Here is a 13,997-nt window from a genome sequence, read left to right as displayed (position 1 = left end):
GCTAAGGGTGCATTACAGCATCACTGGAACCAAGACAGAGAACTCCCAAAATTTAAATTGAGCACAAGTTAAAATTTTCCCCAAACAGGCATCATCAGACATATAAAATGCAATGAAGCATATACACACATTTTATATATATATACATATATATATATATATATATATATATATATATATATATATATGGGGGGTAGGTGTGTTCTCAAAAGTAAAATCCATTGATATTCTTCCATTTCAGTATTTTGCACAGTATTTCAATCCCATAAATAACTTTAAGTACAAGAAATTTAAAATCACAATTAAAACCTTTTTCAAGTTTATGTTTAAATAGTGCATTTGTTGGTACACGTCTTTTAACATCAGATAAATGCTTACCAATACGTTCCTTGAGCTTTTAGTTTGTCTTACCAACATAATAGGCATTACATTGGTCACATAGAGCTAGGTACACTAGACTCAGTCGCAGTTGCCATAGGCATTAAGTTTAAATTCAGTCCCATTCACAGGGTGTATAAAAATGTATTTGTGTAGATGTACTTACAATATATACATCTACCACATTTAAATGTACCTTTCTTTGTGCTCTTGAAAGGAAACTACTGCTCAAGGCTGCTCTTTATAACATAAAAGGTATTTCAAAATAGCATTTCTCTTATAACCAGATTTTGATCTTGAGGAAATAACAGAACCAAGCTCAGGAAGATCACTTTATATAATGCTAGTACTTATAATCTGTTGTACAGTTTTAGTGTTTCTATTACAAGTTAGAAGACACCTTGGTACTTGAAAATTCACTGCCTTACGTACTTTAGTTTTTGAATCAGCCAAAAAAATAGGTTTTGCTACAGTAGTGCTTAACTGTCTAACCCCATTTTGAATAAAATTAACTTGTTCAGCATTATAACCTCTCTGGATACAAACTTATCAGCCATTATGCTAAGCTGTGAATCCATATTAACATCTGACATTCATTTTAGCAACCATCAGCCTCCGATTCTTCACCAATATGAACTGAAGACCCATACTACTTCTGTGCATATAACAATTACTCAAACAGATTTCTTGTATAACATACTCTCAATACCACCCATACTTCTGTTAAAGAGAGTAACATCTAAAACATCCTGTCCACTGAAAAACAATCTTTTCTGAAGTTTAAGAAAAGTATTTGAAATACTTTTGATAGATTTTATAATTGTATCTATAGCTGCGGTGGTGGTGCTGCGGTAGCATTGTCGCCTCACAGTTAGACGTTGCCTGTTTGATTCTCAGTTAGAGCATCTTCTGTGTGGCAACATGCGTGAATGGGCATTCCTTCATTGAAGGTTGTGCGTTAGGCCCGGCAAGCCAGCACGTAAAACTCTACTGCCAATCATTAGCGAACCGGAGTTCCACTGTGGCGACCCCTAACCGGGAAAAGCCGAAAGACACAAACAATCAAAAGTATCTATAGCTCCATGCCATATAACAAAAAGGTCATACACAAATCGCTGATAAAAGGGTATATTTTCAAAAAAATGGATTTTCTGATTATAAAATCTACTGACATATCCATATATGTATGCATATATACACACATATTATATACATTTTATATATATATATATATATATATATATATATATATATATATATATATATATATATATATAACACACTCGTTAAAAAGTTGTCATTGGAACAAAAAGACATTGGATAGACCCAACATTAATAAGTGACACAAAGTATTATTATAGATCTGTATATGTTCAATAAAATCAAGTAGAAATTCACCAACATACTGGACTCCAATGTCATTAGGTATTACGTTAAACAAGGAATCAACGTCTAGAATCACAAAACAGCCTTTCAGATCCTCTGTTCATGAGCACTCATATAAACTGATGCAAAAATTCACTTGTGTCCTTAATTACTGTGCCACTTCTCTCAAAGCCCATTCTAAATTGTGTCTCAATAAATTTATAAATAGGCTCAGTAATCCAGACTTTTGTGGAGACTATCAATCTCAGTGGTGGGGCAACCACAGACTTACGTAATTTAGGAATTCCATAAATAAACAATCTTAGAAGGTATAACATGTAAATATTTTAGCAATTCTGTACTTATTTTCTCCTGAGCAAACACATCATGCAGAGTTTCAGAAACGGCATCAACAATCTTATTATATTCACTCTTAGCAATTTTTACATCATCATCATTATTCAACATTCGCTCCATTGCATTGACATAAGTAGTATCCAACACCACCTTTGGCAGCATTTTTGATATCAATAACAAGCGATGCAATATTCTCCAGATGCACGATTGTAAAAATTACTCATTCTGGTTTTTATACAATTTGTATACATCTCGCTCAACTGCTCGTTCAGAAACTTGTAAAATATTATGATTGCATGGAACAAATAGACTAGAGCATTTGGGAATATCAGTTACCTAATCATCTTTCATTCCAAATGTAATTTTCAAATTCAATGTTCTGACAAAGTGTTTAAGTTCTGATATGTCAACAATATGTGCAGGTACAAAAGTCAGATCTTTACTAAGCACAGACAACTCACCAGCAGTTAAAACATATGAAGAGAGATTAAATACCAAATGATTCAATTCCTTGTTTGACTGTGAGTCACTGGTTGATGGTAAGTATTCTTCAGGTGATGATTGTTCAGCACATTCTTCTTATGGGGACATGGTTACAGCATCAGTAAGGGTTGTTCCAATAAAAAAGGGAATTCAATAAGGTCAAGAGCTCTAAAACAGAGTTTGTCAACCACAGTTTGTTGTTCAGAAGAAGCAGCAGCTGTATTTAGACCAGATTGTTCAAGGTCTATTAAAGTAGTAGTTATATTAACAACATCAGATGTGTGCAGTTGTTCTAAGCTACTACAAGTACCTGGTTGTTCAACATTTGTGAAAGTAGTCTGAATTTGAACTTCCTTACTTACATCACGATGTGCAGATCTATTATTTGTCCATACAAATACATTACCATTTTTGAAATCAATTATATCTCATCTTAATTTCCTTTTCTTTGTCTCAAACAGATATTTTTCAAAAGCAGTTATACAAGCAAGGGATTCAAACAGTAGACTTGAAAAAGCATTTTGTTCTTTATTAGCCACCAGGTCTGAGTAAAGGATTTCCATTTCATTACACAGGTTCACAGGTTGATACCAGGCTATCTGTCCTAGGGCATTTATAAGCCTAGCCAGAGTGTGTTTGGCTTTCGACACCCTTTTTAGATTAATTGACTGTGCCTCTGTATAGCAGGTCACAGAAGGTAGCCCTATTAAGGTTAGTTTACTGTATCTCTGTCTAGCAGGGACACGCAAGAGATCCCAGGGGTAAACTTACGATCTCCCATCCACTCATCAAGATTTCTCTTGAAGAGGGTCAGGGAGGGGATCTGCCTAACATGGATTGGGATTCTGTTCCAAAGTGAGGGGAGCCTCTACGATATGAATCTGTCCCTCCAGCATGTCCTATTTATTTTTGTGCTGAGTTTCAAGTCCCTGGAGCGTGTAGCTCCAAGGGATTTGGATTTCCTGAGGTGCAGCATGTCCATTAATTCTGGGTTGGACATGGCTTTATACGTCAGACACAGATCACCTCTGAGTAGGCGGTACGCAACTGAGTAGAGCTGGAGTTTCTTTAGCCGAACTGCATAGGGCATCTGTTCGAGTCCCTTGATCCTCTTGCTGAGGTACTTTTGGGGTCTTTCCAGTTGCTGCAGGTGTCGGGTAAGGTACATCCCAAATGGGGCATTGTATTCAATCATGGGCCTGATAAGTGACGAGTAGAGGGGCACAATGACCTCTCGATCTAGATGTGAACCCTTTCATGAGAAGGTGGGCTATATAAAAGGTATTTCTAACCACTTTGGCAATGTGATTGTCAAAGGAGAGATTGCTATCTACTTGGGTCCCCAAGTCCCTAATTACTTCTTCCGCACTTAATGGATTACCACCTATGTGGTAATCTGTGGGCAATTTGTTTTTCCCAAAGGGGATGACTATGCACATTTTGGCATTTAGCTTTAAGCCATGGCTTTAGCACCAGTTATCCGTCTCTGTGGGACCCTTTTGGAGGATGCTTGTGTCGATTATGGCACCCAGTTTGCAGTCATCTGCGAACTTGGTCAGCCATAATAAACCCATGTTAGCCTGTACCTCGGAGAAATATATACCGAACAAGAGAGATCCCAAGACTGAGCCTTGTGGGACGCCACTTGTAACTGGTTTAGAGTCTGACATGGCACCTGCAATTCTGATCATGTGGGTTCTATCCCTGAGCCAGTTTGCAACCCATCTTGTGACACAGGGGCTGATATTTAAGCTGGTGAGCTTATTTATGATGACCGAGTGGGGTATTGGGTCGAAGGCTTTTGCGAGGTCCAGATAGGCTGTGTGGACTACCTTTCCTTCATCTATGGCTTTGGTAACTGTTTCAAAGAAGTCAACCAGGTTCAAGAGGCAAGATCTGCCCTTACCAAAGCCGAATTGGGTAGGATCCAGTGTCTGGAGGTTTCCAATGTCTTTGTTTATGATTTCCATGATGATATGCTCCACAGCCTTGCAGACCAGGCTAGTCAGGCTTATAGGGCGATAGTTTCCGGGTCCGTTGTGGCACCACCTTTGTGGAGCAGGACCACTGTTGCTGTACGTCATTCCTTGCGTACATATTCTGTAGTAAGGCTGAGATTGAACAGTGACTTTATGTGAGGGTTTAGTTCTTCTTGGAGCTCATGTAAGACGCAGCCCGGGATATCGTCTGGTCCCATTGATGCTGTGTTTTTTGCTTTGGAGAGGGCAGCTCTCACCTGTGCATCTGTGATCTCAGGGAGGCTACACTCTGTTGGGATAGACATTTGCTCTTTTGGGGGGGGGGAGTTTGCACTGAACCTTTCTGCCAGGATGTTGGCAAGGTCTGTGGGTTCAGTGTATTGTTTGTCATTTTGCACTAACTCAGAGCATATCTGGGAGTTGCCTCCCAGGTTCCTGACATAACTAAAGAAGGCCTTGTGATTATCTTTAGTGTCTTATGCAATTTTTCTTTCAAAGCTGGCCTTAAGATGATTTTATGAGGGATCGCAGTTTCTTGCTAGTACTGATCAGAGATGCCTTCCCTTTTTGGGATTTTGCTCTGTCATGTAGTAGCTTCCTTCTTCTGTTGTATAGCTTATTTATGGCCGGGGTCCACCAGACAGGTCTCCTGCCTTTGGAGGAGTGAGTCTTGGTTTTATTTGGGATAGAATGCTCCATGCATTCCTGTAGGTGTCCATAGAATGCTTTTGTAAAGGATTCTGCGTTTTGGGCCGTATTTTCCACTGGCCCGGGGGCTTTGAGAAGTGTGAAGTTTGCTTTTGAGAAGTTCTTCACCGTGGTTTCCTTGGCTGGGGGTGGGGACGGAATATGGATGTCCAGTGAGATTACTTTATGGTCTGATCTTACCAATGAGGGGTATACCTCTAGTGTGGAACATAGAGATCCCATGTTGGTGATGACCAAGTCCAATATGGTTTCCCCTCTTGTGGGAGTGGTGACCAGTTGTTCCATAGCATTTGAGTTTATAAATTCTAGGAACCGTTGGGTGAGGGTGTTGGGGCTCAAGTAGTTTTCCCAATCAATGTTTGGAGAGACCTTCATATTCTCCAGTGTTCTCAGGAAAGCCGAGTGGGGTTCTTGTGTTTGGGAGGGTGGTCTGTAGCAGGCTACAAACTGAAAGGCAGTTTTGCCCACTGTTAGTTGCACATGGATGGTCTCCGATGCTTCGTGCAGTGCCACTAACCTGGAGGTGTGGGTATCTTTGATGAATATGGATACTGCCCCTCCTTTTGTGGTTCGGTCTGAGTTTTGGGGCCGAAAAACATGGTATGAAGTATAACCTGGTAGTGCTGGGGTGCTTTCGGGAGCCTTGAACCAGGTTTCTGTTACTGCACAGATATCGATATTCTCCATACTGAGGAGAGTCTCGAGTGCGTGCATCTTGAGGTTTAGACTTCTGGCATTGAGTAGCATTACCCTTAGTTTTTTTTTCTTTGTGTTGTCTATGGAGGTGGGTTTGTCTTTTGAGTCTTGCCTAAAAAAGGCACTATGGGGGAGGCAAGAGCCTTTGCCAGTATTCGAAAACCCAGGGGTGACAGGTGCAAGCCGTCCCTAGCGAAGCAACGTGGCTTGTCGAGCATGTCATCCCAGGCTGACAAACACTGGATCCCCTTTGAATGACACCAATACTTTAGCCAATTGTTAAAATTGATCATTTTGTCTTTATACTGTGGCATCATTCTTGGTGAGGGCAAGATGCTACTCAAGGTCAGGGTCATACTGGCCTGGGCTACATGATCAGAGAGCTCCTCTATGTCTCTTTTCATGTAGTCAGGGGAGGTACGTCTCATGTCATTCACACCAGCATGGACAATGATGGAGTCATATTTGCACTTGCTTTGGAGTGACCTAAGTGCATGTGTTATGTGGCGGATCCTGGCACCCGACAGGCAGCTTACAGTGACCTTCGTCTTGTTCAGTCTGGTGAGTGGGACGTCAGTGTGTCTGACAATAGAGTCACCTATTACAAGTGTATTGGGTGTGTTGTTTAGCCTTAAGGGCTGTGACTGTGTGGCACACTTACTTTGTGAGCTATGTGCTACGTGGGTATTGTTGCATGGTAGGGGTTACTTGGATGTTTGCTTTGGAGGTCTCTGCTCCTTATGCAGATTTTTGTTAAGAGCTGTGTTTATGTGTTTGGTTTGGTAATGCGATAGATCTATGTGAGACTGGATTTGTGGTGTTTGTGGTTACCTTTCCTCCTGACTGGCTGTGCCAGTACTGGGTTGAGAGAGCTCAGCCTCCAGTTTGGCTATATAGTTGCATCTCTCACATATATTTGAGCTTGTTGGGAGGAGGAGAGGGTGGTCTGTGTACATAAGGCAGTTGTAACATTGCCTCAAGATTCCCAGATTCACCAGCGGGACTGGGGAGTAAACCCGAAACTGACCTTTGGACATACCTGAATAGTATAGGGAACGACTTATTGACTGATCAGAAAGGACCAATAGGGAGTAAGTACTTAAAAGGAGTATAAGAGGGTGTAGTGCTTAAGTCTATTAGTGTTTACCTGTAAGATTACTTATACGAGCAAGTGCAGAGCTTTAGAATGAAAACAGAGTGCTTATTTTGAGATTTAGAGCAGTTCTAAGAGAAAAAGTGAAGAGTAGACTTTGTGGAGCCAGGAATAGTTTAAACCTGTTTAAGCGGCGCTGCGCTATGCGCAAATGCGGGTTTTAAAGCAGGGAAACTGAAAGAGATAGGAATTGACCCAAAACGGCCAATAAGCTACTAGTTTCAGGGCTAAGACCACTCCTCCAGGGACAGATAGGCTGCTCAAAGCTCCCCACTCTCACTGGTGAACAGAGAAGCTTCATCCTATCCAAGTAAGGATATGGGCAACTCAGGAAACTATACCACAGTCCGGAATTCAGCAAAGCCTGAAATCTGGATTAATCTAGTTCAGCAAAGGCGGGAAAAGAGAATTTTCTTTTTTTCAGGAAACAGCAGAAAAACACTCAGAAAACACTGTAAATGCTATAAACAGGCATTCATTAGCTCCATATTTTGGAACGAACAACTCAGATTTATCAGTTGCCATCTCCTCAATAAATCAGGGTACTTTATCACGAAACGTTGGTATCTTTAAAATCCGTACTCCTCTTGGTACCATTTTATATAGCAAATAAGCAAAAAAACTTAAATGCTGCCATTGCAGACATTTAAAATGTAAAGCACAATATTCAAATGTAATCAATTTATTCTTAAATAGTTCAAGAGAATCAGTACCCAAAATATCAGAATGCGGCCAGTCCATATCAAACGTTCCCAAAAAAGTATTTGTAGGAACATCTATTAAATCACTTAGAATAAGAAAAGAATGAACAGATACATTACTCATAGATGGAAGGCTCTATAAGTTTGCTCATGTCCACTAAAGACTGCAAAAATCCAAAATTATGAAACAGACAAAAAAAAAAAAGTCAAGAACCAGTAAGACCAGTGTGAATCCAATAATACCATATAATAAAACAAAAGAAACATTGGAACCAAGGCAAAGCATCAGAGAACTCCCAAAATGTAATCGATCACAAGTTAAACTTTTGCCAGACAGACTCAGATGGCATGACTCTGTATTACTGCACAAGTTTAGCTCAAACTTAACCACCCTCGCCCACCCTATATTCCCATATTGCATGCCTGCATTTACACCCACTCCCAAATCTCCCAAGAAGAAATCCTCAAGCTACTATCAAAGTCCAAAACCACTACTTTTATGGGGATAGATAATACACCAGGCTGCCTACTGGTTACTCTGAAACATGACTTGTTGACCCCTCCACAGAGGCTATTCAATATTAGCCCCCAAACAGGCTTCATGCTGAATGAATGCAGGGCAGCAGCAATCATCTCTGGGCAGAAAGTAGGGGTGTCAATGGACTCCAGGAATTACAGACCCATAAGCTTGATCAGCCACATTTACAATGCTATACAAAATGACAGTTATGGAATTAAATACATACAGACATATGTAACCTATAAGCTCACAGCCCTAGCCAGTTCAGATTTCTCAAAGGCAGATCCTGCCCACTTATTCTGATCAACTTCAAGAAGGCAACTGAAACAATGGATGAGTGCAAATCAGTACACACTGAATATCTAGACCTTGCAAAAGGCATTCAACACCATTTCACCATGCACTGTAGATAAATTTTCCCAACTAAATGGAAATCCCCATGCAACTCATTAGATAAACTGGCTCACAAACAGAACCCAGGAAATTAGGGTGGGTGGCTCTACCTTAAACTGGCTCACAAACAGAACCCAGGAAATTAGGGTGGGTGGCTCTACCTCCTCCAAAAGGACCTGTCACAAGTTGTGTACCCCAAGTTTCAGTCCTTGGGCCACTCCTCTTTCACATTTACTTCTCAGAGGTCAAAGCAAATGTTAAGGCTTCATTATGGTTGACCAAGTCTGCAAATGACTATAAACTTGAAGCCATCCCAAACAAATGACTGTAAACTTGATGCCATCACAAACTCCTCAAAGGACACCAAGATACTCCAAGAGGGTCTTTCCCAAGTGAATAGTTGTTTTCAAAACCATGCCAAGGACTAAACCTAAATGCCAAGAAATGCACAATCATATCCTTCGACAAGCATGACTTCCCTTGTAGCTATCACATGGGCAACACATCCCTGAAAGTTGATCCAACAGTCAGGGATATAGGAACCTACATGTTAATGAACTGTCTTTTGATCACCACATACCACTACTGTAAAGAAGTCCTTGCACAGTTTACATATAAAAGGTAAGGCATCCAGGTCCAGAGACATAATCATTCTACTGTACTTGGCTCTCATTTGGCCAGTCACTAAACACAATACCCCTTTCAGTAAATATCTGTTCAAACAATTGTCACCGCTAGAATGACCACAAAGCTTTCACTAAATACATATGAGGCCTAAATCATAAAAACTGTACAGACCAACTCAAAGCCTTGTCCTTCTTTTCAGTAGCACACAGACTGCTAGCCATCAACTTCTGCCAGTAATATACAGCCTTAACATGCCATGTCCTGTCAAACTATAACAAATTCACAAGTTCAGTGGTATAATAAACATCGGCTCAAGGAATCATTTTTCTCTTTTGCAACATAAATAGAATACCTTACAGAAATAATTATACATCACAGAGAATACTGCTTTTATGGAACCATCTGCACACAAATCAAAGCACTTATCTTACTCTATTCAAATGTAACTTGGATAAACAGATTCATCCCTCATGGATGGGGACAACAATGAACGAACACATATTGCCTATCTCTGGGTTATTCATGTGCAAAATATATGGACTAAAAAACTACCATGGGAATGTAAGGCTAGGCTTCTTAAGATTCTAGATCAATAGCCTAGTAAGCACATATAAACACTTGCCCTAATAGGGCGGATAAGAAGGTCAATTGTACTCTTAAAACTCTCATTATGATCATGAAAATTCAAGGGATAAAATAACTAATACTGAATGGTGCACTATGCTGCCAATATGGTGCTGCTTTGTGTCCGTTCTGCCAACGCGTAGTACTGACTCCCGTGCTAGAAGTGTTACACTAAATATTGAAACGGAAAACTCAATGGGACAGCTACAGTCACGGCAATGTTTTCTAGTTTATAACGGGAACAAATTAATTTCCGTCATTTCCAAATAAAATACACTCAATTAACATCAGATTCACGTACTCAATAAAGACCGATTTAGAACAAGCCATTGAACTGTATTACCACACCGCCTAACAATGCCAACTGACAATATTTTGTTGATGAGAATTACACTAAAACATCGGTTTAAAGAGGAGTTTGCCTGTATGTAACTCGAAAGTACAAATAAACCAAATATGAAAACTAAATTCGCTGAGCTCATGCAAACAAACGTCGCACACCTTAGTTCCAGCACATTTATCCAGAAATTCTCTCAGCTCTCTCCGAGCTGCTTCCCGAAGTAAGCTCATATTAACCCGTCCGTAAGCCAAGTGAGCAGCCATGTTTGACAACTATGACAGTAAATCACATGATATGCTGTCACGGGTTCAAAACAATGGGGAGGGGTGGTTGTAGCATCCTAACGAATAAGAAGTGTCAGAACTAAGTTTTCGTAGCTGTTGCTGATGTTTGCAGAAGCCGTGGTTTCATTTGCTATATCGTGAATAGCATACCTCAAAATGATCATAGTGTTTTTATTGCCGCGCTGAATTTGACTAACTGCATTTGTTAAAACCACGCAGCGGTGTAATACTGGCACTAGAGAAGGGTTAGTGTTGATATGCCAATCGTACATGTCAGCTTCTTAGTATTTTTATTGCCGCGCTGATTTTGACTACCTACATTTGTATGTCACTTAACGGTGTAATACTGGCACTAGAGAAGGGTTAGTGTTGATATGCCAATCATACATCCCAACTTCTTAACACGAGAAATGTGGACAAAGCCCAAAGCATTGGGGGACAAAGGCCCAGAAATAGGGACACATTTTAAATTTTGCTCTTATAACCGTAGAAAACTGTTAAAATAACATGATTTGTGTTTCCATGCATTTTTGTGAAGGATACGAAGTCTGAAACGCAAATATATGTCATTATTTAGTGACTTAAGTCCATCGTGATTTGCCAGAAAACCACAGATTTTATGATGAACATACCAAATATCTGAGGCAAAAATCTGAAAAGCTGAGAGGTATGGTGACAACAGAACCTTACGTGCAAACATAGGGAAAAGGAGTTTTGTGAGTGTATGGATTTGTTGCTCCAGCGCACTTTCCTACCACTCCCTCCCTGACTTCTCCAGCACCTGAGCTGCCAGTCAGTCTCACGTTGTCTAGGTGACAGTTAACCTTCCAAGTCATGGAGCCTGGGTACATCTAAGCACCATTCTAAGCGTAATGGCTATCTAACACCTCAGTTGACATCCCCATTATATAAAACATTTTTCTACTGAGGGACGTCAACTATCCATCAATTTAAGTGCTCAGTTTAACAAACGTGAATTTAATACTGTATTTTGCACTTTTAAAATGTATTTTTGCTATATTGCTGATTTTTTGAAACTGTTTGTACTGATTTGTTGCACTTTTTGTCTGCTGTGGCATAGACTAGATTCAGACCTGCAAAATCCTACTCTGTTTGTCAAACTGAGCTCTAAACCAGTTTATCTTTTGTTTTGTAGCAGGCAAGTGCAGTTAGGTCTCATTTTGAGCTTTTTTATTGCTTAAATTGTTTAATTCAGTTTGGTGTCTGTTGCTACATAAGCCCCGCATTTGCATGGGTTTGCACTTGTTTTAATACAACTCGAAAGAGTTAGGCGACCAGCCACTGCTCTGCTGTATTCATCTGTTTACATGTAGGACACCTCCTTGCATCATCATGCACTATCATGCAGTGGGGGGGGGGGGGGGGGGTAACCATTGGCGGTTATAGATGCAAAAACTTCAGTAGATCAATTTTCCCTTAGTAGCTGCCCATGATCCAGCTGAGAAGTCCTTAAATTGAGCTTAGCTACTCAGAGAGCACCTCAGATGCGCTTTTGCCCTTTAAATGAAAACTCCACCTTAGATCTCAAAAAAACATATTTTTTTCATTGTATCTTTGTTTTTGAGCTATTTTAACACATCAAAATCTCTTCTTTTACAATTTTAATGTCTTTTTCTCAAAATGGAGGATGATGGGGCCTGCCTTGATAACGTGATCTTGTTTTCTTGTATTTATTCTTTCTTCCCAGAATACATTTCAAGTCCTCTTTATATGACTCATGCTAGACATAAGGAAGTGGTGCTGTTTTATCATGCCATTAAGATTCAATGGCAGGACTGTAAAGCACTGTCATCTAAACACACCTTCTGTAACAGAGCTGCTTCAATGTTTACCTGACTGAGCCTCATTTATGCGTCTGTCAGAGCTTGTTCTATGCTATAAATAGCTGTTAGCTACTTGCAGTAAAAGAAAGTAAATAAAAACAGGTTTTTATAAGAGGAGTCTTTTGTAGTCCTAATAGATTTGACAAACCCTCCCCCACACTCCCATGCTGAGGTGTGAAAACTCTCACTGCAGTAAATTATCCTTGCTGTACGTTTACAAGTGACAAGTAGTAGTACTAAACTTAATCTGTCTGCTACTTCCCATATGCCTTCAGTGGGAAGATTTTTCTCTCTCATGAATGATGCAGACTTAAAATGTGCTTTACTAGTTCCTCAATTATTTCTGTCATATTCACCCTCCTTTTTTCTATTTCATATTTATTTATACTTTGGTAAACAGGAAAGTGAACTGGTCCCACGGCCATTTTCAGCCACAACTTAGGCTATGTTGGCAAAGATAATAAAAATTATTAAATGCACTTAGCAATACAAAGAAAAAATACTGACATAAAAGCATTGACCAAGATTGCATGTGCAACACAGTCAATGTGTGACAGTGACCAAGTAAATTACTGAGCAAAGTATACTGGAATGTATACATTAATAATGCTTCACTATACTATGTTTATTTTAAATAATTAATTGTATGCACACACGTTGCACATAAACAACACACACATGTATATAGTGTGTGTGTATGTGTTTCTGTATATGTGTATGTGTGTAAAGTACATGTGTACAAAAGCATATGAGTGTGTGTGTCTGTGTGCATTTAAACACAGTTAAGTACTTCTGATTTCCTTTTCTTAGTGTTTTTAATGCAAGGGCACATAGTAAATGTATGTTAAAATAAATTCAGCAGTATATTATGGTTGCACTCTAACAATGTAAGGACTGACTCAAAGTCAGTGGGAATCTCTTACAATGGATCTACATGTAATAGATATCCACCCCCTCTGGAATGATGACACAAAAAAACATAAAATACCCTTTTTATGAACAATATCAGTGCACCTAGTTGATAGGGTTGCCAACTTACTCTCTTTCTGCAGTTCTGTCCTGTGTGTGTGTGTGGGGGGGCATGAAAATGGTAAATGCATTGATGATTTACAAGAAAAAAAATATTTTCTGACTTTTCTCTAAATGTCACAGAAATATTTGATACTAGATTTAAATTATCTTAACATATAAACTATTATAAATAACATTTAAATATTAGCATTTCAATACTGTGTTGCTGCTTATGTAAATTTGTCAGAAGAGTTGACAGTTGCCTTTAAACCCCTGACTGATCTAATTGCTTTGTTTTGCTATGAAAGGGGAGTGTTACGTTCTCCTCCCATCTGCAATAAAACAGTGGAAAACAGTTCCATAGCTTTCTGTCTTTTTTTTTTTATATCAGCTGCTGTGTTCCTGACATTAGCAGGATGAATTCCCAATCTAAGATTGACAGCAGTACCTCACAGGGTAAACTACAGATTTAACTGTGTCTATGGTATGTCATGCAGGTGGAGACAAATTTCTCTGCAAAGTATGTGAGAAGTT

General features: G+C 39.5%; 1 protein-coding gene across 1 annotated transcript in view; it reads right to left on the bottom strand.

Moving 5' to 3' along the window:
- VPS33A (VPS33A core subunit of CORVET and HOPS complexes) overlaps positions 1-10,625 on the bottom strand; it is a gene marked incomplete in the record, with an annotated part of 507,742 nt that extends 497,117 nt beyond the window's left edge. Inside the window, 1 exon segment of the mRNA XM_044068595.1 lies at positions 10,486-10,625. Within this exon segment, the coding sequence (XP_043924530.1) occupies positions 10,486-10,587 (102 nt within the window).
- Between the last annotated feature and the right edge of the window lie 3,372 nt (positions 10,626-13,997).

The sequence above is a fragment of the Protopterus annectens genome, chromosome 4.part0 (assembly GCF_019279795.1).
Source record: "Protopterus annectens isolate FY-2018-M chromosome 4.part0, PAN1.0, whole genome shotgun sequence".
In the NCBI taxonomy this organism is placed as follows: Eukaryota; Metazoa; Chordata; order Ceratodontiformes; family Protopteridae; genus Protopterus; species Protopterus annectens.
The sequence above is the reverse complement of the archived record's forward strand: the minus strand, read 5'-3'. Positions and strand labels throughout refer to the sequence as shown.